Source organism: Ochotona curzoniae, unplaced genomic scaffold (assembly GCF_017591425.1).
Source record: "Ochotona curzoniae isolate NIBS_2020 unplaced genomic scaffold, NIBS_Ocur_1.0 scaffold_3208, whole genome shotgun sequence".
Taxonomy (NCBI): domain Eukaryota; kingdom Metazoa; phylum Chordata; class Mammalia; order Lagomorpha; family Ochotonidae; genus Ochotona; species Ochotona curzoniae.
Window position 1 is genome coordinate 5,079,606 of NW_024467106.1, and position 26,402 is coordinate 5,106,007.

Genomic DNA, 26,402 nt, shown 5'->3' on the forward strand with positions numbered 1-26,402 from the left:
GCACCGCCAGCCCACGATTCGGAGCTGCCCTCAGACTGAGGCAGAGCTTTAGCCAAGGCCCGGCGCCACGCCCAGAGGAGCGCCAAAAAGGGCGGGTTCCGGCAGAGGAGTGATTTGGAGGAGTTGCTTTAGCAACCGGCTCTGTGGCGCAATGGATAGCGCATTGGACTTCTAGCTAGACCCTAGGGTGGTGATTCAAAGGTTGTGGGTTCGAGTCCCACCAGAGTCGAATTTTGATGCCCCCTCCCCCCGGCTTCTACTGCTACTCCGTACCTTAGTGAGGATCCTGAAGGTCTGTGGCTGCTGCGGCTACCCTGTCACTGCTGCCCCGGACTATGCTCCTTGCACAGCCAGCTGTGCTCCTTGCGTAGTCATAAACGTGACCTCTGAGGTTGCTGGCCCTCTGGCATCTTGCCAACCGTTTGGAGGTTCTTTGGTTAACTTTAGCCTATGGGTCATTCTGGAAACCTGCAAAAGATCCTATAAATCTACAGCCTTGTCTTTCTCACCATCTGCCCGGGTCTGGGCCACAGGCTAGATGCCCATCCCTCTGAGGGCCCCAGGCCTCTGAAAACGTGATTCCTTGATAAATCAGACATGCTTGGTGGCCACAGTTGCCACAGTCCTTAAATAGCTCTCACAGCCCAGTCCACATGTTCAGAGGGTGGGTTGGGGAGGGGGGATTCCAGGTCCTATTTATAGGGTTCTGAGATGCAATTCTGATGGAGTCACAGATGCCACATTCTGGAGGCAGTGTGGGGCAGCGGTTACTCACACAGGTTATGGGCAACCCACAGAACTTGGCTCGGTTTCTCGGATGGAGTTCACGGTGGCGAAAGGCCAAGTGATAACGAGAGGCAGAGAGAGAGAGAGAGAGAGAGAGAGAGAGAGAGAGAGATCTTCCTTTGGCAGGATCATCCCTCCACATGCCCACAACAACCATGGCTGGGCCAGGTTGAAGCCAGGAGCCAGGAACTTCACCAGGGCCTTCCTAGTGAGTGGCAGAAACCTAACTACTTGGCCACCACCTGCTGCCTCCCAGAGTGTGTGTCAACAGGAAGCTGGGTTAGAAGCACAGAATGGCTGGGACTCAGCATGGGCACTCTGACAGGGCAATGTGGACATCTCAGCAGTTGAACCCACTGTGCCACAAAGCTGCTTCTCTGCTTCTTATTATTTATCACATGAAAAGAGGGTTGGGTGTGGAGCTGCATTTGACATGGTGAGACACGTGTTTATTATTGTAGCTTAGTTTCATTGGCCAGGTGGCTCATCCAAGACCTGAGTCTAGATAGATCATCTCTGATTTTTTTTTTAATTATTATTATTTTTGGTGATGATTACATGGTTGACCACAGTGGGAAAAAGTGGGTGAAATCATTGTTTCCAAAATTTCTATTTCTTCTTGCCTCTGGGGGAAGGGGAGAGATAAAGGGGGAAGCCACACCCAGCCTCCCAAATGCCCCAGTGCCCAGGGATGGGGATCCACCAACCAGTATCAACTGAGGGTCCCACTGTACTGCATGTTCTGAAGGATCTGGCCAAGTGGTTTGGATAGTTCTGAAATGCTGGCGATTTCGCCTATCTGAGGGTGAGGCAACCCTCTCAATGTCCATTGGCTGACAGTCAGCCTCAAGCCTCCATCCAGTCAGATTTTTGCTGTCAACATTTGCTGGGGTAGTTGTTCAATGTGTTCTGTTCTCTTTCCTCTGCAACAGTACCAAATGGGCTGCCTTATTCTCCATGTGCAGCAGGGCCTGCGTCCACTGCTCTGCCTTTTTCACGCACGGGCAGGTCAAAGGACCAGGGCCAGGTGACCCAAGCTCCGCCGGATCTCCCTCCCCTTGGGCTCATGAACCTGGCATCGTCTCACCTCAGCATCCACTATCATGTTGCACAGCCTGGCTCAGTGCAGCTCCTGGTGTGTGCTGCAGCCTAGTTCAGTACAGTCAGAACCCTGTTCCAGCCCTGATGTGAACTGGCTGGTATTGTGGCCCAACTCAGTCCCTCTTGCACCCTGTCCTGGTTCTCAGATCTGTCAGTGGATGTTATGAACTGGGCCAGCCTGGTCTGTCCCCAGACCTGACCCACATGTATGCTGGTGGGTACTGTAACCTGTCATGGTCAGCCCATTTGGTACTGTTGCAGAGGCTGCTCCTTGATTTGGTTCTTGAATTCACCTGCATGGCCTATGTCCCTACAAAGGAGTTTCCCAAGCTCTCCTGTCAGGTCTCCTCCCAGGGGCAGATCGCGCACACACCAGTGGGTCCTTGGCCCAAACTATTTTTTGTCCAACTCTTGTCTTTGTGGGCTTGCTCAACCAGCCCACACCCATTCTGGTTCTTACTGTTGGGTGTTGCACCGCAGGCATACCTGGTCCATGCCCAGACTCAGTTTTCACGTGGTTCAGCAGGAGTCTAGACCTAGCCCATTCCATTCTACATCCGACCTGGCCCCTACAAGTACCAGTGGGTACTGGCGTCTAGCCCAGTCTGTCGCTCTTCAAACCCAGTCCACACCTGAGCTGAAGGAGGCTATAGCCATGTCCAGCCCAGCCTGCTGCCCTCATTCTGGCTCACCAGGGGATATCTCAACCCAGCTGGGGTGTCTCCTTCACTCCCCAGCCAGGCCTATTGCCATCCACAGTTCTTGGGCATGCCAGTGGAAATCGCAGTTCCGCAGGACCACCCCTACTCTTAAGCTAACCAGTGGGAGTTGTATTTCCACAGGGTTGGGCCCACATTTCCCCCACTAAATCTACCCCCAGATCTGGTTCCCTCACATGCTTTAGTGTCATGGCTCTGTCTAATGTGATCCAGTCCCTCTTCTGACAGTCAGGTACCGGGATCTAGCCCTGTTAGACAGGCACCCAGCCCTAGCTTTCATGTGGACTGACATGTGGTGGTCAGCAATGTTTCATGCTAACAAGCCCAACTCAGGACTCCCATGTGGGCTGCTGTGTGAATCTGACCCATACAGGTCTTCCAGTCTCTCCCCTCCAAACCACCAGGTCTCAATCCTCTTATTTACCTGCAAGTACAGTGGCCCTGTCATTGGGTGTCCCTCAGGGTTCATTCCTCACTTACACATACAGAGTGTATCCATGAATGTTCTTAGGCAGTAGTTCATCAACCCCTGAGCTCGCCACTGGGCCAAGATGGCGCCAGCCACCTTTAAGCAGCTAATGTTCTGAGTTCCTGGCTCAGGAGCTAGACTGCGCCACCCTCCACCCCCACCCCTACTACCTGCCAAAAGCGGCCAGTGGGGTGCCCAGCCTGAGCCAAGATGGTGACTGCCACCTTTAAGCAGCTGACTCTGTTGATTATCTCTGATTCTATCCAGGAGGCTGAGCAGATAAAAGAAAACCTGTCAACATTTGTTGAATGAATAGAGAGGGAGTGGCTTGGAAATGACAATTGTGCCCACATCAGGATCCCTCTCTGTAAACACCTTCATTTCAAATTGACTACCAAGGTCATATGCAAAGTGGGCAGGAGAGCATTAGGGGGTGGGAGGACACAGAGGCCAGGCACCTGCTCTCTCCTCCTCCACACTTTGATTCGGATGAGACACTGGACCAAGCCTGAGGCGAAGAACAAGGGGCCGAGACAACCTGCCTTGAGTTGCTTAGTCTGAGCAGGTGCAGGTTGGACCAGACCAGGTGTCTCCCCAGTCCCTGCTGTCTTGCTGGTGTAATGCCCATCATACATCAGTGTGAGTCCTTGTCTCCTTTGCTTCCATGCTGAACTCACTCCCAGGCCTGAATGCAAGGCTGCAAGCGGATCTCCTTGTGAAATCCCAGTGTTCCTGCACATCGAATGCCTCCTGGTGTCAAGGGAGATGAAGCCAGTTGGGCTCCCAGCTCACATGTGGCACATGGAAAGCCTCTGGCTGTTAAGACTCCCCAACTCCAACTAAGTCTCAACACACGCTCAGATGATATTCATGGAAAGGACTGGTGTTGTGACGAGTGAAAGCCATTGCCTGCAGCACCAGCATTCTATGTGTATGCTATCTCATGTCCCCAACTGCTCCACTTTTCGTCTGGCTCTCCCCAGGCAGGACGGGTCACTCGCAGCCCCCAGTGCAGTGCCTGTACGCCAGGCCCAGCTCCACCTCTGGCCCTGCTTCCTGCTAACACGGGCCCTGCGAGGCAGCAGGTAATGACTCAAGCATTTGGGTTCCCGCTGCCCTCATGGGAACACGGATGGAGTTCTGGGTTACTGGTTTCAGCCTTGCCCAAACCTCACTGTTTCAAGGATTTAAGGAGTGAACGTATTGAGGACAGGACATCTGTTTGTCTCATCTTCTATCCAACTAAATAAATCACCCTTGTCCCTGGAGCCCTTTCTGAATGCCACCTCAGGGGCCCGCATGACAGGGGCCCCCTTGGTGTTCCTTTGCTGGAACTTGGAGGAATCAGGAGTGCAAGTCTGTCAGCTGCTCTGTGGTCATAGCAGAGGACATGTGCAGGGCAAACGCAGGTGGCCACGGCTGTGGAGCCCCACACAGCACTGAGTCAAGGGAAGGCCAGTAGATGTGTGGACCATCGGAGCTTTTATTTTGCTGGCAGACTGGCTGGCCCTTGCACCTCCCTTTGCTCAGGCTCCTGAACTGGGGGCAGCCCTCCTTGAGAGGATGTGGAGGCCACTGTGGCTGACAGGGAGGAGCCAACCACGGGAGTTTGGGCCTGAGACATCTCCAATCCTCACCAGGGGTGGCTCCCGGCTCCCCTCAGAGTCCCACTGTGCCTCCGCCTCCTTCCTTCTGGCCTGGCCCTGGAGGCTTGAGGCCACTGAGCCCTGATAGCGACAATTAAGATAAATGATGTCCAAAGGTAAGGGATTAGGGATCTCGGGCAGGAGTGGAGGGAGGGAAGCAAGGGGCAGCGAGGCGGGCCAGACCCTGTGGCTTGGTGGCTCAGGTCCGGCCCAGGCGTCGGACGTCCAGGGGAGGGGCCGTGATGCCCAGCTCCTGCCGCAGAGCGCCCAGGGGCTGCTCCCAGCGCCGCTCGTAGTACAGGTTGAGGACACACGGGGCACGACGCCCGTTCTGAACTGCCCAGGGGATCAGCTCTGAGAGCAGCACTTGCAAGCTCCTGTGAGGCAGCAGAGGGAAGGAAGACATTAGTGCCCCCAACACCCACCAACGCTGACCACAGGCTCTGGGGTGCACAGCCCCAAAAGGCAAGGGGCATTTTATCAGTTAACCCCCACAGAGGCCTGAGAGGATGTGGTCGCCACACCCGCTTTCCAGCAGAACAAACAGAAGCCAGCCAAGGTATATTTCACGCCCAAACACCAAGATCCCAAACATGCCCAGGCCCAGATGTAAAGATGGGACAGAAACAATTAACCCAACCCTGGTCCTTCCATTCCTGCTTGTGGTCTTGGAGACACCTGCCCAAGTCTGTTCTCACCTCTCCGCCCCACTCCTTCCACCTTCCACCACCAGGGCTTCCTGGAAAGCCCTCAGGGCTGGCACAGGCGGTCTGCCCGCGCCCTTTCCACCCTTTCCACTCCCTGAGAGCCCAGCCTTGAGTTTCCCCCGTCCCCAGCCCCTCCAACACTTACGGAGCGCTGAGCCGGAGTGGGCCAAAGAGTGCTCCCAGGATACACATAGGCAGGCCGGTCTGGACAGCCTCAAACCACTTCACCACGATCTCCCCTGGAGGTGATGGATGGGGTGGCAAGTGAACAGGGCCAGGGGCAGACCCAAGGTGTTGCTGCTGGGGCCCAGAGAGAGGGACTGTCCCAGGCCCCTGGCTGCTCAGCCTGGGGAGCAGGAGAAGGCTCAGGGGCCAGTACCTGGAAAGGCATGCCGGAAGGGACACCGTGGGGCAGATGCACAGGACTCAGGACCTTACCAACAGGCCTGGGGAGCCCCGCCCACCAGCCTGTGAGACAGCCCGCTTAGCTCACTCACCCAGGATGTTGGTGGGCATCCCCAGCAGGGTGTGGAGCATGTCATGCACCTCCCGGTAACGCTGGATCACGTATGCCAGCTCCTCGTCGTCCACAAAGCGGGTGGGCGCGCGGGTGTCTGGGGAGACCCTCTGAAAGCCACAAGCTTCCCTAGACCTCCTCCTCCCTGCATGGGCTCTCCTTGAGCCACTCCCGTCACAAAGCCCAAGCCACTTCCTTCAGTGTGGCCCTGCCAGCAGGTGCAGCCTTGGACAGGGAAGTTGAGAGGATGGAGCCCCTTTGCTTACTCCAGCGCACACCTCAGGTTCGCTTCCTGCAGGAATCCGTAAGTGAGGAGAGGGACTGAGGATCTATTCAGTGGCTACAGAGCTTGTGTTTTGCAAGAAGAGGACAGTTCCCTTGGTCCAGGGCCCAACAATTTGAATACAATCAACACAACTGCACCTCAGGTTTAAGATGGTGAAGCTAATAGACCTTGGCAGGTGCATGGCACAGTGGGTTGAGCCGCTGTCTGTGATACCCACATCCCATGTCAAGAGTGCTGGTTCCAGTCCAGGCTGTTCTGCAGCCAATGCAGCTTGCTGCTAATGCACCTAGGAAACAGAGGCTGATGGCCCAAGCACTTGGGTTCCTGCACCCACATGCAGACTCGCATGAAACCTCTGGCTCTTTCCTCAGACCTGACTCAGCTCCGGCTGTTGCAGGCATGGCTGAGGGGTAGGAAAGGCATTGTTAAATTGTAGATAGAACGTCTTTTCTCTGTCACCCTGCCTTTGACATAAATAAATCAAAAGCTTTTAAGCAAATATAATGCTTTTAAGTTTTGTGTTTTGAAGAGCAAGGGGTTGCAACAGGCATTCTGAATGTACAAAATGTGGTCCATTTCAAAGACTAATTAAAAGAAATACGAGGTCTTAATAAGATACAAGTACCAACTAACGTTACATGTACTAAACAAAACGCATCATGGCAGTGAGCTCTGATGCAGGCACTGGCCCAGAAGTCAGGGCGCTGCCTGGAACACCTGCTCCCACACCGCAGGGTCTGGGTTTGGGCCCCAGCTCCCTGCTCAGGTGAACCCTGGAGGGTAGCAGCAAAAGTGCAAGCAGCTGGGCCACTGCCATCTATCCAGACCTGCCTGGGGCTCCTGTCTCCTGGCTTCAGCCTGGCCCTGCTACAGTGAGCAACCGGGGCGTGAACCAGCAGATGGAATATCTTCCGGTATAAGGACAGACAAACAGACTGACAGAAACAAATATCAAGTTCCTATCTGTTAGTTCACTCCCCAGAGAAGCACAATGGCCAGGACCTAGCCAGGCCAAAACCAAAAGCCATGAAGACTCCTCGATGGGTGCAGGGGACCCAGGAGCACTTGGGTCATCTTCCGCTGTAAGTGGAGCAGCTGGGACTTGGTCCAGCACTCACATAAGACATTGACACTACAGGTGGTGGCTTAATGTGCTGTGCAACCACACAGGCCCACAAATAGCTGCAAATGAGACATTGGCCCATGTTCTTTTTCTACAGATAGTGCTGTGTGAGCATAGGGCTGGCTAATTTACTCACTCTTACGTTTCTAGTGGCTGATCCAGGGCACTTTTCTGCACTCCTTGGTCTCATCCAGTGCCCCTCTGCGGCATCTGTCATGCCCACACAAAGCAGGAATGGCCTAGCCCCAACCTGTGTTGAGGCCAAGCGACTGGAGCTTGGAGCTATTGACCCAGCACCTGTCGGTCTGGGTCCACTGTGGTTCCCTATAAATACTAAGTGGGGTGGAAGGTGGTCATGGCACTGGCGGCCTTCTCAGGGTGCCCATGAAGAGGGTGCCCGCACTCTCCTCCACGTATCCACCCAGCTTTATCCTCGTGGGAATCGAGCAACCAGGACCACCGCTGGCCTCACGTTTCCCTAAGGCAACCAAGGCTCAGAGTTACAGCAACTTAGCCAGGGTCACACAGCTGGTAAAGCGGCTGAGATAAGATCTGAAGCAAAAACAAAAAAAAGGTCTGAACCAGACAGCCTGGTGCAATGGCTCAATTAACAAATCCTCCCTTTGCAAGTGCTGGGATACCATATGGGCAGTGGTTCATGTCCTGGCTGCTCCACTTCCCATCCAGCTCCCTGCTTGTGGCCTGGGAAAGCAGTTGAGCATGGTTCAAAGCTTTGAGACCCTACACCTACATAAGACCAGAAGAAGCTCCTGGCTTCCGATTGGCTCAACTCCTACTGTTATGACCATTTTGGGAGCAAACCAATGATGGAAGACCTCTTTCTCTCTGTCTCTCCTTTTTTCTGTAAATCTGACTTTCCAATTAAAAAAAAATATATAAATTTTATTAAAATAAAGGAAAAGAAGTTGGAACCATATCGGATCCCCAAACTAGCAGCCACCCCCAAGCACTGGCAGTAAGTGGCTTGGAGGACTGTGACGTGCACTACGGGCCTCCTGGCCCCAGCTGAGGTGGGTGGGCCTCGGGGGAGCACAGGGCTTGTCCAGGGTGGTCACGCTGGGGCAAGGTGGGCGGCCCATGCCGGCTCCTCCCTTGCTGGCCTGCCTCCCTGGACGGATGACCAAGCTCTGGAGCTACACCAGCCACAGGTGAGCGGCCTCCCCACCTCACGTTATCTAAAACCCTGTGGGGACAAAGGTGCTCTCTCTCCCTTGGGACCTGGCAATTTCCTGGCTCTGTGGGAGTCACAACCTCCAGGCTGTGACACACCACATTCATGGCTCCCCTCCCCTGGCTCACCCAACACACAGCAGGACTCCAGGCTCAGGGAACCCTTGGCAGCTGTTGCTCCCCAGATGGCAGGTGGGACAGGATGCCCTGGGAGGTTTCCTGCTGCCACAGAGTATTGAGAGTGTGGTCCGGGGGAACAATCACTTGGAATAGTGGTTCCCAACTGCCCACAGCAGGGCCAAGCACAATGACTGAGAGAGAGAGAGAGACATCTCTCATTCATGGATTTATTCCTGCAACCAAGGCTGGACTACAGTGAAGCCAGGAGCCTGATGTCCATGGGATCTCCTACATGGGCGGCCGAGACCTGGGAACTTAGGCAATCATTTGTGGCCTCCTGGGATGCATGCGGAGGACATGGGATCAGAGGCAGAAGGACCCAGATTTGAACTGGCACTGACTCAAGTGCAGGTGGCAGAAGCAGTGGCTGACCGCCCAGGGGCCCCACGCCAACTGCCTGAGGGCTCCCATTAAGCAGAGCTTGTTACTGTCCTGCTTAAAACCTCCTGAGAGCTTCCTCTTGCGACATGGTCTTCCACCATACCCACAGGCCTGGCCCAGCTGGCCGCCCAGCCTATGGGTGCCTCTGGGGCCCCGTTGGTCCATTTTCCTCTTTGGAACACGTAGGGCCTTTGCTCCGGGCATCCCCTCTGCCTAGAACCTTGGCCACCTCCAGCTCTCCGCACCTTCCAAGCCATCCTATCAGAAGGGACTCTGGCGTCACCGCCTCCACTCCAAAGCCACCCTCTCACCAGTCACCTTGCCTTTTCAGTGGTGCTCATGCTTCCGCTGCAATGGGAGCCCGCAGAAGCAGCTATCTGCTGGCTTTGTTCACTGCATCCCAGTGGTTAACCAATGCCTGGCACATGCTTGATACTCAATTTAAAAACCAACCTGAATTTCTACAGAAAAACTATCTTTTATTACTTTATTCTCTACCTCTTCATCCTGAACCCTAGGGACCTTGTCCATGTCACCATTGGCCCCCTAGCACATGAGCCCAAGGCAGGTGCTAAATAAATGATTGAGTTCCTCAGTAGCTGGGAGGGCCCTGGCGGCCTCGGCCTGTGACCGGAGGAAAGTGCCACACTTCGATGGCCAGGGGCAGTAAAGCCCCAGGACACGGGTCCAGTGTGGCATTTAGGAGATGGACCCAGGGGCAGGCATTGTGGCACAAACAGGGTCAGGTGCTGGGATACCTGCAAACCTTTTGGGAGTACCTGGGATCCAGCCCTGACTCTGCTTCTGATCCATCTTCCTGCTAACACGCATTCCAGGAGGCAGTAGATACTACCCCAAGTACTTAGATTCGTGTTACCCACCTGGCAAAACTGGATGGAATTCCCTGTTCTTAGCTGATGAGGACACTGGGGCATGAGCCAGAAGGTGAAATCAGTCCTTCTGGGTGTCTGCATTGCAGTGTGGTGTGTTAACTCACCACCTGCAAGGCCAGTATCCCATATGGATGCTGGTTCAAGTCCCGGCTGGTCTACTTCCCATCCAGCTCCCTGGTAATGCAGTGGAAGACAGCCCAAGTCCTTGGTCCCTACACCCACATGGGAGACCCAGAACATCCTGCTTCCTGGCTTTGATCTAAAGCAGCTCTGGCCGTGGTGGCCATTTGGGGAATCAGTCAGTGGATGGAAAACCTGTATCTCTTCCACTGTAACTCTGCCATTCCAATAAATAAAACAAAAATCTGGCCTGTGCACATGTTCTATGCAGAACAGCGAAGCCTTGGCAGGAGGCTGCAAAACACCCTGGCCCATGGCAGCAGCTCAGGGCTACTGCTTCCCTGGATGGCATTCCTGTGCCATGTCCCTGCTTTGCCCGCTGCCTGCACACACAGAGGAGCTGGAAACTCACATTCACATCCAGGAAACGGAGGTACTCGCGGCCCAGGGAGCCTTCTGGCAGGCTCCGTAGCCTGCCCAGGTCGAGGGTAGCCAGTGAGATCCGGGGGCGCTCACTGAAAGACACAAGGTAAGGCGTGAGTGCTGGGAGGGTGCCCAACTTGAGAAGGCCAGAGGCTCAAGGACGGGGTGACAGGGACACAGCCCCAGTAGAGCACCTGATACTGGCCAGGCCAGGGGACGCAGTTCCTGACAATAGTGGCCCAACCTGGGGTGATCAGGGATTCACAGCAAAGTTACCTCCCAGGAGGGGTACAGCCAGCACCTGGGACAGGCCTTTAACAGCTACACAGAACCACCACTGAGCCCAATGCGGAGGGCATTCTATGACAAATACAGACGTGCGGCTGGCATCGCTGGAACTGGGCAGTGGGCAGGTTGCAAAGCCATTCACAGGAGGGTACCGAGAAGTACTCCTGAGAGGGGGCAGGATCGGAACAAGACGATACACGGAGGTTCCCGAGGGACCTACTGCAGGATCTGGGCACCTTCTGGATGCGTCCTCATCGTGTCCCTGAGCACCCTCAGGGTGCGGTGTCCTGTGGTCTCCCCAAGAACCGCGACCATGTCTGAAAGGGCAGAAGTGGGCACCAGTGAGAGGTGTGATCATGGGTAAAGACATTTCTGGGACTATACACTTACTACCTCTCACCTATTCAGATACTCAGGAAACACGCAGTCAATCACACAGCACCGCCAGTCACTATCCTTAGGATCCAGGCAGGTGCTGTGGTAGGGTGGCCTCGGTTAGCCCAGCTTACAAAATCACTTTCACCATGTGTTATCTCAACTCCTCCACAGATGGGTACAGAGTTGAGTTCAAGTGCGGCCACTATACAGGTGACCTTGCACGAACGGCCTGGCTTTTCTAAGCCACGGAGTCCTGGGCCGACTGTGCTCAATGGGTGTGTGCAAACCCTCACTTCATCTCCGAGCACTGACAAAACTTCCCCGGAAACGGCTGGGACAGGCGGCCGGTCAGGCTCCCTCCGCTCCACCTCCCATGTCGATCCAGGGTAAGGTGATTGGCCGCTCACCGTGGCGATACGGGTTGTAGAGTGCCATGGTGGCCGACCCCGCGGCCAGCAGCGCCTTCTGCAGCGGGGACGTGGGGATGTGGTCCGGGTACAGCAGGCCAGCGCCATGGCTGCCGGCTCGGAACCGTACATCTGCAGGGACAAGGAACGGGCCTAGGTCAGAGGCGTGCCCAGGTTCTTCCTGCTCCCGCGGGAACTCGGCGCCACTTGCCTTCAGCGGAGCCCGCTTGGCCTCGGAGACCAGTGAGGGGCTTCAGGGCCCGACGCAGCAGCGTCGCCATGGCAGCGGACGTCCGCGGAAAGGCGGACGGGGCGGGACTCACGTACCCGCCTTCCCTGGGACGGAGCGCCGGAGAGGCCAGAAGGCCTCGATCCGCACGGCCCTACCCCTCCGTCACACGGACAGAAAGGGGTCCTGTGACTAACTATGTGCAGCATACCCACGAGGCCCGTCTCCCACCTACTTCCACTGATACAAGACGCTCTTTGTTTGATCTCACTTCGAGAAAGGGCTTCTAAAGGAGACCAACCACACTACCTCTGCGGCTCAGTGCCGGGCCTTATTACTCCACCCACTGAGGTTTTACCCGGAGACAATAAGATGAGAACCACTTCCGGCTGCATAACATGGCGGCGCCCATGGTAAGGCCCCTCCTTTGGGAGGAGGAACCATACGGCACTTCCGCCTAGAATGCAGCCTGTCGGCGTGCTGTTGGCATGAAAAAATGGGGTCCTCCGCTGTGGCGCGATTGCACGGACTCTTCGCGGCCTACAAGCCCCCGGGGTTAAAGTGGGAGCACCTGCGGGACACGGTGGAGCTGCAGCTTCTGAGGGGTGAGCCCCCGGTCGCCCTTGGCCGGATGGGCCCTTCCCGGAGCCCATCGGCGCAGTCCCAGGACCCTCTAGTTTATGACTCCACACCTTCCCTGGTGTTCGTGTCCTTCGCACCCGTCAGCAGTGGGGCCTGGGTTCGAACCGTGGGCTTCGCCTGGGTCTCCTCCAGTTGACTAATCTGTCTCCTCTCTGCCATAGCGTGATTTTTTTTTTTTTTTTTTTAAGATTTGTGTATTTGTATTGGGAAGGCAGATATACAGAGAGGAGGAGAGAAAGGGAGGCAGATCTTCCATTCGATGGTTCACTCCCTAAGTGAGTGCAACGGCTGGAGCTGAGTCAATCCAAAGCCAAAAGTCAGGAGCTTCCTCCTGGTCTCCCACACGGGTGCAGGGTCCCAAGGCTTTGGGCCGTCCTCGACTGCTTTTCCAGGCCACAGGCAAGGAGCTGGATGGGAAGTGGGGCTGTCGGGATTAGAACCGGCGCCCATATGGGATCCCCGCATGTTCAAGGCTAGAACTTTGACCGCTACGCTATCGTGCCAGGCATGATAAGTGTGATTTTTAAAAATTATTTATTCACTCCCCAAATACCAGCAACAGCCAGGCTGAAGCTAAGCGCTGGAGTTGATTTGGGTGTTCTTTTGGGGCAACTGGACCTCAAGGTCTTGAGCTGTGAGTCTGTCACCCGCCATCCCTAGCCCACACGTTAACAGGATTGGAAACTCCAAGGAGCTGGGACTTGAACCAGGTTCTCTGCTGTGCACTGTGGGTGTCCCTCACAGCACCCCAACCCTCACCTGAGCTGCATCTCCACCTGTACTGCAACCCTGCCCATGCTGGCACTCCATCCCTGAGTGCCCCAGCAAGACCTTCACTTGTGTGTGCCCAGGTCTCAATGCTGGGAAGGCCCCTGCGCCCCAACAGCGTGTACGCTTCTTGCTGGGCCCCACGGAGGGCAGTGAAGACAAGGGACTGACCCTCACGGCCACCAGCGTGCCCACCCTCACCAGGCATCCACTGGGTAAGGCCGATGGAGACCAGATGTCGCCTCCGGGGAGAATCAAAGACAAACTCAGGGCTTGCCTCAGAGAGCTCCCAGTCTCTGCTTAAATATAGATCTGTTTTTTATTTATATGAAAGGAAGAGTTAAAGAAGGGTGGGGAGGGGATGGAGAGAGACCTTCCATCTGCTGATTTACTCCCCCAGTGGGTCAGCAAACAGGTTATCTTGGGCCAACCTTTGTGTGAGCCACGGCAAGCTGAGATGTCCTGGGTCTGAGTTGATTCTGGGGAAGTCTGAAACTGTAGCCTGGTCGTGGCATGGATTCTGCTGGCCTCTGGCTGAGGAGCGGGCTCATCCCGCAGCCTTGGGCTGCCCTGAAATCTTGGTCGGTAGAGGCCTCGGGCCGTGTATGTGTGTGTTTCCTTGCAGTGTGTGGACCAGCGTTTACCAGCCTAAAGATTGGAGTGGGACACCGGCTGGATGCCCAGGCTTCTGGCGTGCTGGGTAGGTGGCAGTCAAGGTGAGCCTGGACTACAGGATGAGGGGGCTGCTGGAGCCCAGCCCACCGACAGCCCTGTCCTGCCATCACCCTCTTCCCACCCTGGCCTCACAGTCTGGGAGCTGATCGGTGGGAGGGAGGGCCTCACTGGGTGATCATCACAGCCGCACCCCACCTTTGCCACGTGATGCCTGTGGGTGATGTGACTTGAGGGCTTCCGCATCCCGTGGCAGCCTCTCCAGTGGACATCTTGATTTGAATGGATGAGTAGAGCGAGCCTCCTGAGAGCTTAGGGTCTGATCCTAGCAGCTCATACCGCCCGACAGGGAGATGGCGCCTTATCCTGGGCCAGCCAAGTCAGCGCCCCTGCCCCGCTGCCCCCCGACCAGAGCAGGACGCACAAAGCCTGGAGTCTGGAGCTGCTGTGTTCTCAGGGTCACCCGTTAGTCCTGAGAGTGGTGGTGTCTGGGAGCATGGCGGACAGACGTAACCTTCTTTACCACACTCCTGTAAAGTGCGTGGAGGGTCAGAGAGGCAGGAAGCGGCCCCTCCTTCGGGCTGGCTGCTCCTTCCCCCTTGCTAGCTTCAACCCTAGAGGAATATTCTAGAAGTAGGATACAGCTTCCAGAGGTGAGGGCAGGGAGCAGGTGCCATGTGTGAGATGAGGATGGTTGCTTTCCAGTGCTCGGCGTGGGACACGGATGCCGGCTGCTCACTGACATGCACGATGCCCATCTCACCAAGGTACGGGGGTCTGGGGACAGCCCACCTGCTCTTGGTTCTTTCCTGACATGATTCTGAAGCTAGTGTTCAAGAGGTCAGAGGTCAGCTTGTGTTTAGCTGGTGTGTGCGTCCCTGCACGGGTCACTCACAATTGTGTGCCTCAGTTTACTCCTCTCTGAAATGGGCACACCTGTGTTTCCCTCTGGGGTTACCAGCAAGCAGCTGTGAAGCACTGGGCTGAGACCCCGACCCGCTATCACCACCCAGTAAGTGTCCCAGTTGTCACGGTTAATTTTGTGGACTCAAGTACTCTCGCTTAGAACGAGGAAGAAGGGCTGGATCTGGGCCGCAGAAGCTCGGCCGGAACCCCACGGGTGGCACGAAGCCGATGGGACCTGCCCAGAAGTGGGTGCCAAGGGGCTGCCCCGGAGAGACCCAGAGGGGAGGTCGGCACAGGTGCCTGTCAGCGCCCCTTGCAGGCTACCTGTGTTTTTCCTCGTTTTTAATTTGTTGATTTGAAAGGCAGAGTGACAGGGTGGGGGAGGGCAAGACAGACAGGTCTCTCATCTGATTTATGTCCCAAATGGCCACAGCAGCTAGCGCTGGACCTGGCCGAAGCCAGGAGCCTGGAGCTCTGTCCAGGTCTCATGTGGGTGGCAGAGACCCATATGCTACAACCACCACCTGCTGCCTCCCAGTGCACGCATGCGCAGGTCCTCACACCTGAGCTGGGGGAACCTTGTCATAGCGGCAGAAGTCCACCCTAGCCTGTGTTCTTGAAGGAGGCCACAAGGAAGCTTGGTCAGGGCTGAGCACAGGGCCTCCCGGGGAGCCCCTGTAGGACATGAGCTTCTGTTCTGCTCCCCGCCCGTCCCACCCCAGCACTGGGGCACAGCTAGCAGGGCTGACTGCCTCTCCCCCGCCCTGACCTGGCAGGATTACACCCTGCGCGGCCTGCTGGGCAAAGCCACCGACGACTTCTGTGAGGACGGGCGGTTGGTGGAGAAGACGACGTATGGTGAGCCTCAGAAGCCAGGGCTGGACGGAAGGGGTGACTGGCTCCCGGGGCCTCTGTGGAGGTCTTCTCCATGGCTGGCGCTTGCTTGCTGTCCCTGCTCCAATGACACTTCCTCCCAGAAAGTCCTCCATCCCCAGAGCTGGACTCAGACAGCTCATGAGCGGTGACAAGTCCAGCACCACAAGCCCTGGGCCTGCAGGCCCACGTGACCGCTCCTGCTGGCCAGCCATGTGGATGTGTGGCTGGCAGGTACTGCCTCTTTACTCCCCTTTATCTCTGGGTCCCACCATGCCCTACGGGAGCCACAGGCTCATTGGGCAGACCCCTCAGGTACCTCCCAGGTGCCTGGCACTAGGGTCTCAGCGAGGTGTGCTCAGCCTGGCACAGCCTCTCCTTCACCTCCAAAGAAGCCCCTAGGGGCAAATGTCATGTTGACGCTTCCGGGAGGGAGCCAGGATTTGGGGGGAATGGGTACTAGCTTGGAGAGTGGAGTGGCAGCCAGGAAGGGCTTCCTAAAGGAGGTAGGCGCTGGGGCTGGGGTGTGTGAGTGGGAGAAGAGGCAGCAGCAGAGAAATAATAGCATGCATGAAACCAGGCAGAGGCTGTGAGGGACCTAGGACTGCCCAGCCTGGTGTGCACTTGGTCCCCATGCCTGCTCCCAGAACTCCGGCCCTTGGAACTAGAAGTTGGAGCCTGCCCCAACTGAGTGCTGGGATCCCAGTGGAGGACTGATGGTTGGGCTGTTGCCATCACTCAGTGGGACCCGCTGTGTCATCTGGCTGCCCATTTCTGTATGTGGGCAAGTGGGTTCCTGGCCAGGGTTACCGCAGATTCAGAAGGCTTGACTTCAAATATCGGGCGAGTCCTGGTACGTCTTTGAACCTGCAGTTCCAGGAGATGTCCTTGACCTGGAGTCAGGACAGCTTCAAGGGCTCCGTGAGTTCCTTGAGAATGTTCTAGAGACGTTGAGTGCCTTTCTGAGGGGTTCCAGAGCTTTTCTGAGATTCACAAGACTTCCCCACCTCCCTTCCTTGCTCTATGGGAATTGCTGTAATGGGAATCGCTCCTAAGCCCCCCTGCTCTGGTCTGCAAGAGGAGGAGTCAGCCCGTTGGATGTGACATGCCCTCAGACAGCACCTGTGCACTGACCCCACCCCCTGCCTTCTTCAGACCATGTGACGAGAGAGAAGCTGGACCGGATCCTGGCCGTGATCCAAGGCTCCCATCAGAAGGCCCTGGTGATGTAAGTGGGAGGGGTGTTGAAGGGCAGGCTGGGGTGCATAGGGTGCTAAGAGGTGTGATGCGGGCAGGTGTGCCCAGACACGAGGAAGGAGTAGAGGGAACTGGGCCAAGGCTGGTGAGGGCAGTGGGAAGCCCAGAATGCCCACGAGCAGGGCAGGGCCCATTCCTGGCGATCATATGGAGAGCAGGGCAGGACCAGTGAGGTGGACATGCTGGTTGCAGAGGGCAGGCTGCAGGGTCCCCCTCCCTCAACTCCAGGGGCCTGAGCCTGCCCGGGGATAGTAGCAGCAGCAGCGAAGAGTGAAGACTAGAGACAGGGTTTGGGACCAGCAGAGGGGAGGCTGGGGGACTGCCCTGCGCCGGGGGTGTTGAGGCAGGGAAGATAACCACAGGGGCACAGCATGGTGTTCACTGGCTGAACAGGGAGTGAGGCACCTGCAGGGGTCCTGGCAGGGGCACTGGAGGACCATGCTGTGGACGGTCAGTGCCAAGGAGCCTGGAGGCTCCAGGAATGGTGGGGTTCACTGGGTGCACAAAGGTGCCTATCCTGAATGGGTGTCTCCCTGCCCACACTCCATGCGCCCACTACAACTCCTTCTCCCCAGGTACTCCAACCTGGACTTGCAGTCCCAGGAGGCCTATGAGATGGCCGTAAGCGGCACAATCCGGCCCATGAGCAAATCTCCAATGCTCATCAGTGGCATCCGCTGCCTGCACTTCGCACCTCCGGAATTCCTCCTGGGTAAGTTGTCCAGGAAAGTGAAGTGGGGAGAAGGCCCCCCTCCCCAGGGGCAGGGGTGGGGTATCACCGAGCTGCAACCTGCCTTGATGGGACTAACCCATGCCAGCCTGATGGCCAGCTTGCTCCCAGCCCTGCCCCCAGGCTTGGCCACTCACAGAGGGCAGACCGGAGTCCAGCCAGACCCTCCTGAGCAGGGCTTGTCATTCCTTGGTGTCTCCTTTCCAGAGCTGCCCAGTAGCTGATGCTGTGCTCAGCTGCTCCAGGGCCGTGCTTGCCTCCCCTGCCCTGCCTGGCGCAACCCCCCACCCCCTGGACCTCCGTCCCTTCCTGCCTGTAGGTTGTGGTCTTGTGAGCTCCTTCACTGAGCACTGGCCAAGATTCCTGAGGCACAGCATCTCCAGTAAATGGTCTCTTGATGCCTCATGGCCCTGGTTTCACAGATGAGCCAGCTGAGTGTCAAACCTGACCTTGATTCTTAGTGACGCAGGAGTCCCTCCTAGGGCAGGGTCTGGCTGAGCAGGTACAGGTAGGGTTTGGGATCCTGCAGGTCTGATAGATCGAGGTGCCCTAGGCCGCTGTAGAGCCGAGGGGCCACACAAAGGCATCACACAGTTGAGTGGAGGGGCAGGTCTAGAGCTGAGGAGTCGTGGGGCTGTGCTCCTGACTGCCGTGTGCCCTGTGTGTCCCCGGCAGAGGTGCAGTGCATGCACGAGACGCAGCAGCAACTGCGAAAGCTGGTGCACGAGATCGGCCTGGAGCTCAAGACCACTGCCGTCTGCTCACAAGTGCGGCGCACGCGGGATGGCTTCTTTGCACTGGACGATGCCCTCCTGCGGTCCCAGTGGGACCTCCGCAGCATCCAGGCGGCCATTGATGCCGCAGCCCCCCGGGTGGCAGCAGAGCTGGAGAAGAGCCAGAGATGGTCAGCACAGGGTACCCAGCCGCTCCCCAGTCTAGGCCAGCCAGGGGACTCCGGGGGCCTGAGCTCGGCCTCGGAGCAGGAGAACTGTGTGGGGCACCAGGTGGATGAAGGTTCAGTGCTCCTGAGGCGGAACTGATGACTAGGGAAAGTGAGACTGCTGAGAGCTTTTCCATGTGACGCCAAGCCGAGAAGCTCTGAGCTGGCTGCTCTGGGCCCAGGTGAAAAAGGGAAGACTTGAATGTGGAGATGACAACAAATAATGACACGGCTTTATGCAGTATGCGCAGTGTCTTTAGGAACTCGGATTCTGGCTATAGGAAATGCTGTTAGGAAGCAGTAAGAGCAACATGACCCACGTGGTGTCCAAGAGTTCCAGATGGCCGGATGTGATGCTCACCCTCTCTAAAGAGGTGGAAGGAAATGAGGTGACCTCACCTGCCAGCCAGAGTGGGGGAAGGAATAAAAGGACAGGAATCCAGCAGTCTGTCCTGATGGTAGCCTGTTGCCAGCAACCTGCAATAAGCATCAAAGTGGAGCATATCCCCGCCCTGGGAGGCAGCAGGTGCACTTTCAGGATCCTTACCTTCCAGCATGCGGATGGATTCTTAGCTACATTGTAATGGCAAAATGGAGAAGACATGGGGCTGGTGTGACACAGCTGGCCACCCCGGGACACTGGTGTTCCGTGTTGGAGCACCGGTTCAAGTCCTGGCTGCACTGTCCCATCCAGCTCCCCGTGAATGTGCCTGGCTAGGAAGAGCGTGTTAGACTCTGTGGGGAGGCGCTGGAATGCAGCTCATCCCCGCTTGCTGCCCGTGGTAAGGGAGGCCACGACCGCCGTGGCGCCATTGCCTCATGCAGTGGCCTTTAGGGCTGCTGGGTTTGAATCCCAGCCTTTGTCACTTATTTATTTCTTTTAAAGATTTACTTACTTTTATTTATTTATTTATTAGATTTACTCATTTTTATTGGAAGGGCACTTCAAATCTACAGAAAGAAAGAGAGAGAAAGGTCTTTAATCCGCTAGTTCACTCCCCAAGTGGCCATAGTGGCCAGAGCTGAGCCAGTCGGAAGCCAGGAGCTTCTTACAGCTCTCCCATGTGGGTGCAGGGTCCCAAGGCTTGGGCTGTCCTCCACTGCTTTCCCAGGCTGTAAGCAGGGAGCTGGATGGGAAGTGGAGCAGCTGGGACATAAACCAACACCCATATGGGATTTCGGCATTTATTAGCCAATTGAGCCATCTTGCCGGGCCTGCCTGCTCCACTTCTAATCCAGTACCCTGCTAATGTATCTTGGAACATGCACCCACATGGGAGACCTGGAGCACCTGTCTGTGTGGCCCAGCATGGGCTGTAGAGTTCGTTTGGGGAGTGAATCAGCAGATGGGAGACCTGTCTTTCTTTACTTCTCTCAGCCTTTAAAGTAAATAAATCTTATTTTTTAAAAAAATTGAGTTAGCCAGGAACCAAAGCCCTTGGGCACCAGGAGAAACTCAACCATCTGGCTGCATGGCCTGTGTGCTTGACAACATGTGATGAAACAGGCCCTTTGCTGCCATCACCTTTGTGCTGAAAACCCAACAACCCCAGCCTTATCGCAAGAAAAGCATCAGGGATTTCCCATACTAGGGCATCCTACCAAAAGACCTAGCCTGGACTCAAAGCTTCCCAAACCATCAAAGACAAGGAGAGTCTGAGGCAGCGTCCCCACCAGACAGGGCATGGAGAGGCGTGGCGACCGTGGACGCAGGAGGGAAGCCAAGGCAGTTTCATCCCGGTAAATTGTGGCCTTTGGTGAATGAAGATGGATAGAGAAGGATTCGTCAGTGCTAACAGATGTAATAGTGCAAGATGATAACAGCATAATCTGGAAGGTGGGATTCTGGGTGCTACCCTCACTGTCTTCCTGCTTGTAGTTGTTCTTAAAAATTGTCAGTTCAGGGCCTGGAATGGTGGCCTACAAGCTAAAATCCTATCCTTGAACATGCTAGGATCCCATAGGGGCACCGGTTCTAACCCCAGCAGCCCCGCTTCCTATCCAGCTCCCTGCTTGTGGCCTGGGAAAGCAGTCAAGGACGGCCCAAAGCTTTGGGACCCTGCACCTGTGTGGGATGCCCGGAAGAAGTTCCTGAATCCTGGCTTCGGATCGGCCAGGCATCGGCCGTTGTGCTCACTTGGGGAGTGAATCATCGGACTAAAGATCTTTCTGTCTCTCCTCCTCTCTATCTGAATTTCCAATAAAAAGAAATAAACAAATCTTAAATATTTATGTTTGAAAAGTAGAGTGAAGAGAGACCCTTTGTCTGCTGGCTCACTCCCCAAATAGCTATTACAATAAGGTTGGTGAAGGCTTTTTAATATTTGCAAGAGTGACACAGAGTGAGAGAAACAGAGAGATCATTCATCTGCTGGTACATTCCCTAAATGTTTGCTAGAACCAGAGCTAGGCCTACCCTAAGCCATGTGCCAGGAATTCCTTCCAGGTCTCCCTGGGAGAGAGGAGGAGAGAAAGAGAAAGATCCTCCATCCACTGATTTACTTCCCAGGTGGCCATAATGGCTAGAACTGAGCTGGATCTGAAGCTAAGAGCCAGGAGCTTCTTTCAGATCTTTTGTGTGGGTGCGGGGTCCCAAGGCTTTGGTCCATCCTCCACTTCTTTCCCAGGCCATAAGCAGAAAGCTGGATGGGGAGTGGAGCAGCTGGGACACAAGCCGGTGCCCACATGGGATTCTAGAACCTGAAGGGGGAGTATTACCCAGTCAAAATGTTGTGCTGGGCCCTCTTTCATCTGTTTTCTTAGGCACACCCTCTGAAAAGTCCAAGCACCTTCATGTCTCATCCCTGTGAGGACCAGATTTCCAGCTCCTGAAATGTCTGGGGGCTCGCCTCTGATCTACATTATCACTTGCTCTTTCTTTTATTTTATTATTATTTTTATTTATTTATTAAAAGATTTATTTATTTATTTATATTGGAAAGTCAGATATACAGAGAGGAGGAGAGACAGGAAGATCTTCCATCCACTGATTCACTCCCCAAGTGGCCACAGATGGACGATTTCCTCATCTCTGTGTTTCTCCCTCTCTCTATGTCACTCTGCCTTTCATGTAAATCAAACTTAAAAAAAAAAAAAAAAGTGCGGGCTCATTGCATTAGCCTAGTGGCCAGGATCCCATCTGGTGGCAGTTCTAATCCCAGTGGCCCCGCTTCCCATCCAGCTCCCTGCTTGTGGCCTGGGAAAGCAGTTGAGGACGGCCCAAAGCCTTGGGATTCTGTACCCGCGTGGGAGATACGGAAGAAGCTCCTGGCTTTGGATTGGCTCAGCACCGTCCGTTGCGGCCACCTGGAGAGCATCTCTCCTCCTCTCTGTAAATCTGCCTTTCCAATATAAATAAATACATTTTAAGACAAAAAAAGAGTGAGTTGTGCACTAGGGCAGCAGGATTTTCTTTGCTCATGGTTATGTCCTTAGTTTGCAGTAGTTATGATCACTGGATAAATGAATGAATGAACAGAGCGCCTGTGTGGGCAGCCCCTGCTTTCCAGGTAACTTCTCCCTCCGTACTCTCCCTAGCCCATGGGGCTCCTCCTGTCCCTGCTCTCCTCACGGGGACAGGACTCCCAGGCACCTGGAGTATGGGCTCATGTCACCCCACTTTTTAATCACCCCACCTTCCCCTGGGGCCAGGAATATACTTGCAACATACACAGTGTCCTCCACTGACTGCTGAGCTTCTGTTCACCTGCAGCTGTGGGGTCATGGCGTCAGCCTACGTGTGGGAGTCCTTTATGATTTGGGTTGAGCAGACAGGCACTGTTTGGTCCATTTCACAGATGAGCCCTCTGAGGCCTGGCAAGGGGAAGCCAGTGGCCTGGTCTTCATGGGACAAACCCTGAGGAGTTCTATTTGTCCAGAAACACACCACCCCCCGACCCTGCCTCCACTGAAGTGTTATTGTCAATATCTGCAAAGCCTCCCCAGTATCTGGTGGCTCTGTGACGAACCCATCCTTTGAGTCCCTTAAGCAGGCGGTTCATCCCAGAGATGGCCGGATAACAGCAAGGACCAGCATCCACTTGTGACGCCACAGGATCTTTTATCTGGGTGAGGATGCACTGACCCAGGTGGCAGCAACTGACTAAGACAGAGACAAGCATCACAAGTGGGCGGCCAGGATGTGATTGGTAAGGTAGGGGGTGGCGGACCCAGGCCCGGCCTGCCTGTCTCCTTGGGGTCCACAATGCAGGCTGTGCTCTCAGCGACTGCTGGCCTCCCCCACGCCAGCCCCTCCTCTCCATGCTGCCCACCTCCACCCTGCCACCTGGACTTCCTGAGCTCCTAAAAAGCTAGAAGCCAGCTGAACTCTGAGATGGAAGACCACGCCCAGTCCCTCCCTGGCAAACCAGCCTGGTAGGTTTGCTGGTGCCAGGGAGGAGGGTGGAGGGAGCAGGTCTTGTCCATGGAACCAATGGAGCCTGAGCCGCCCAGGGCCTGTAGGATGGCTCTGGGGAGAGGCTAGATAAAATCACAGCCAGGTTTGGTCTAGAGCTGGCCCCACTGGCTTTAGGGATTGGGTGGCTTTCCAGATATGTGGATGGGCTGCAGGGAGGCATGCGACAACAGGATGTCCTTCCTGGTGGGTAGGAACATGCACAAAAGAGCAAGACATGAAGAGCACAGGAAGCTAGCTATAAAAACACATTTCCTGGGGTTAGCATTGAGGCATAAAGGGTAAAGCCACCACTGGCAACGGCAGCATCGCATATGGGTGCCAGTTCAAGGGCCAGCTACTCTACTTCCCACTTAGTTCCCTGCTACCTGGAAAGATGTCCCGAGCGTCTGAGACATTGCCAGCTGTGTGGGAGACCCAGATGATGCTCCTGGCTATGGACTGACCCAGCCCTGTCTGTCGTGGCCATTTGGGGAGTGAGCCAGGAGAAAGATTTCTCTCCTCTCTCTGTAACTCTTCCAAATAAATTAAAAAAAAAAATTTTAATACCTTTCCCTAGAGGCTGGGGATTCTGTCTTTTTAGGAGCACCTTCCAAAGACTGTGGTGTGACAGACTTGGATCCCTTCAATCTCTGTCTGCCACTCGGCCGTGTCTTCAGGAAAGCGACTTAACCTCTCTGGGCTTTATCTGCCTCCTCTGGAAAATGGGGATATGGCACTCTGCACTTGGGGCTGCCATCAGGCCAATACCCCCAGGGCCTGGGATGAAATCCAGAGGCTGGAGGAGTTAAAGCCAGGAGCGCCTTAGTTCCTGCTCCTGGTGTTGGGATTGAGAGGCTCACGGAGAGGGGAGCAATCACACATACAAGTCAGTCAGGAGTGAAGGCCAAGGTCAACCCAAGGCAGAGGCTGCCGGCTTCTAGCCACCAGGTCTGGCCAGGTCAGAAACAACTTACAAGAAATACAACCTTGGGCCAAGTGAGCTGTCAGGTCATGTTCTGACACCCCCTTTTATTGGGTGCAGGATTGTGGGCAAGAGGCGGGGGAGGCGAGCTAGCGCACGGGGTTATCCAGGCTCCAGAGTCTGACAGCTCAGCCGCTGGCTGGACCCGTGACCGTGACAGGCGCTGTGCTCTCATACGCCTCAGCTGGCTCCCTTCAGAAAGGGGGGTGCTCCTGCAGCTCGCACAGGGGGTGTGCAGAGCTCCTCGGTGACTCATGGAATTGTGTAAATGTGGGTTGTTGCAGCCACCAACCCCTTCTCTGGTGAAACACATGGGTTGTAACTGGTTTGGGTGTGTGAACGTCACCTTTCACCTCATTCTCAGTTCCTGTCCACTCCACACGGAACCTCCAGCTCTCCTTACAAAGCCTCCAGGGCAATGAGTTTGGGGGCCCCTCCAGCCGCCTCCCTCCCTCCCCGGGCACTGGATTCCTAGTCTAGACTTTTCCCTTTCTCCCAGAAGTATTTCCTCCTTTCTCTTCCTCCCTCCCCCCAAATAAAGAGCCTCCACCCACTGGTTCACTTCCCAGATGACTACAATGGCCAAGGGATGGGTCAGATTGAAGCCAAGAGCTTCTTCTGGGTTTCCCACCTGAGTTTAGGGGCTCAAGCACTTGAGCTAACCTCTGCTGCTTTCCCAGGCACACTGGCAAGGAGCTGGATGAGAAGTAGAGCAACCAGGACTCGAATCGGCACCAATATGGGATGCGAACATTCAGGGTGCGGCTATACTTGCTATGCTACAACATTGGCTCCTGTCTCCTCCTTTGAAGCAAAACTGGATGGGGTGAAGCTTGGTGACAATGGCTGGGGGATATCTAGCTGTCCAGAATGATCTCTTTCGGCCAGTCCCCTGCACTGTGTTTTAAAGGCCAGAGGGGCCAGATGAGAAGTATTTTCAAGTAGGACTCACACAGACACAATCATCCAAATGGGGCCATGTCCACACCTCTCCTCCGGGGCCACCTCTGCCACTTGTTTTCCCAGTTCCAGCAGGCCACGCCCCCTAGCTGACGCCTCTACTGGGTCCGCCCAGGAGCCCCTGTCTCTGAGTCTGCAGGACACATCCCTGGGCAGACACTGCCCTCCTGAGGCCACAGCCTGCCACTACATCCATCCAGGAGGACCAATCCTGCTCGGGAGACCCTAAAGATGCTGGGCTCAGGATGGGCCCAAAATGTCAAGTGGGTGGGGTGCCCTGCTCATGCCACGAACCCCGTGAGGACAGACATCCAATCGCTGCCCCTCACCAGTCTTCACACTGAGTCCCGAGTCCTCCTAGTTCTCTGCTTCTAGGCTTTTGCACACGTCACTTCCGTCCCACGGACCCTGTCTACCATTCATACACTGATGGATCTTCCCTGGGAAGTTCCCCCAGTGTCGCACTTTGCTTAGGTGTTAACCAGGAGCCAGGAACTCCACCGTGGTCTCCCACACAAGGGGCCTTCTCCCACACACATTGGCAGGGAGCGGGATTAGAAGATGGGCAGCCAGGACTTGAACCAATGCTGCAGAACTTGGTATCACCACTGGCAGATGAGCCTGCAGTGCCCACAATGCCAGCTGCAAAGGCAAGCCCACTTCTGTTCATCTTCTGCAGCTCTCTCCTGCCCTGTGGTGGTGACTCTCGTGGCCATGTGTTCCACGGGCATAGTTACGGAGGGGAGGGCCACAGCCCTTGTCAGACTTCGTGACACCTAGAGTTGTATTGTGTTCAGCCACAGAGCTGCTGGGTCATCTGTGGAGGCAAGCGATGCTAACTACTCAGGAGTACAGCACTGCCCCGATTTCCGCTTTCAACTTCAGAGAGGTTGAGTTTGTGGCCCAAAGTCACACAGCTTTTCAATGAGGACAGCTGAGGAGCCACCACAATGGTTCACTTGGCTGATGCTCCTTTTATAAGTGCTGGCATCCCATGCAGGTACTGGTTTGTGTTCTGGCTGCTCTTCTTCGCATCCAGCTCCCTGCTTATGGGAAAGCAGCGGAGGATGACCCAAACCTGGAACCCTATACCTATGTGGGAAGGAGCTCCTGGCTTTGGCTCAGCTCAGCTCTGGCTGTTGCAGCCACTTGGGAATGAACCAGCAGATGAGAAATCTTTCCCTGTTTCTCCTTCTCTCAGTAAACCTGCCTTTCCAATAAAAAAGGAGTAAATCTTAAAAATAAATAAATCCATGACGACAGGTAGTAATCAAACACAGGCTTGATTTTGCATCTCACCTTTACAGAAACCAAACTTCCCCTGATGTCAGACTGTCTTCCAAGCACTGCTATCCCATCTGAATCCTTAGCACACCCAGCAGGGCTGTGACTGGTGTCTGTGAGGGGGCAGAGGAGCAGCTAGAACACTGAG

The 26,402-nt window shown here is 55.4% G+C and overlaps 2 protein-coding genes and 1 non-coding gene across 4 annotated transcripts; 2 read left to right on the forward strand and 1 right to left on the reverse strand.

The window, feature by feature from the left end:
- Positions 1 to 137: 137 nt before the first annotated feature.
- Positions 138 to 229, forward strand: TRNAR-UCU. The gene is given in 2 exon segments: positions 138 to 174; positions 194 to 229. It is a non-coding gene; the product is annotated as a tRNA-Arg (tRNA).
- A 4,311-nt stretch (positions 230 to 4,540) lies between these two features.
- COQ4 (coenzyme Q4) lies at positions 4,541 to 11,905 on the reverse strand. The gene is made up of 7 exons (XM_040963299.1): positions 11,827 to 11,905; positions 11,616 to 11,747; positions 11,051 to 11,147; positions 10,532 to 10,634; positions 5,926 to 6,055; positions 5,574 to 5,667; positions 4,541 to 5,098 (listed from the first exon to the last, which is right to left on the reverse strand). The coding sequence occupies exons 1-7, from the start codon at positions 11,894 to 11,896 to the stop codon at positions 4,921 to 4,923; spliced, it is 804 nt and encodes a 267-aa protein (XP_040819233.1). The 5' UTR covers positions 11,897 to 11,905; the 3' UTR covers positions 4,541 to 4,920.
- A 378-nt stretch (positions 11,906 to 12,283) lies between these two features.
- Positions 12,284 to 19,415, forward strand: TRUB2 (TruB pseudouridine synthase family member 2). 2 transcript variants are annotated; one of them, XM_040963415.1, is made up of 8 exons: positions 12,287 to 12,449; positions 13,338 to 13,469; positions 13,880 to 13,954; positions 14,632 to 14,693; positions 15,609 to 15,690; positions 16,861 to 16,933; positions 17,538 to 17,674; positions 18,368 to 19,415. In XM_040963415.1, exons 1-8 carry the CDS (start codon positions 12,341 to 12,343, stop codon positions 18,730 to 18,732), a joined length of 1,035 nt encoding a protein of 344 aa, XP_040819349.1. In that variant the 5' UTR covers positions 12,287 to 12,340; the 3' UTR covers positions 18,733 to 19,415. The 2 variants fall into 2 exon arrangements, with proteins under 2 accessions (XP_040819350.1, XP_040819349.1); XM_040963416.1 differs by lacking the exon at positions 17,538 to 17,674 and having other exon boundaries at positions 12,284 to 12,449; positions 18,368 to 18,645.
- The last annotated feature ends 6,987 nt before the right edge of the window (positions 19,416 to 26,402 follow it).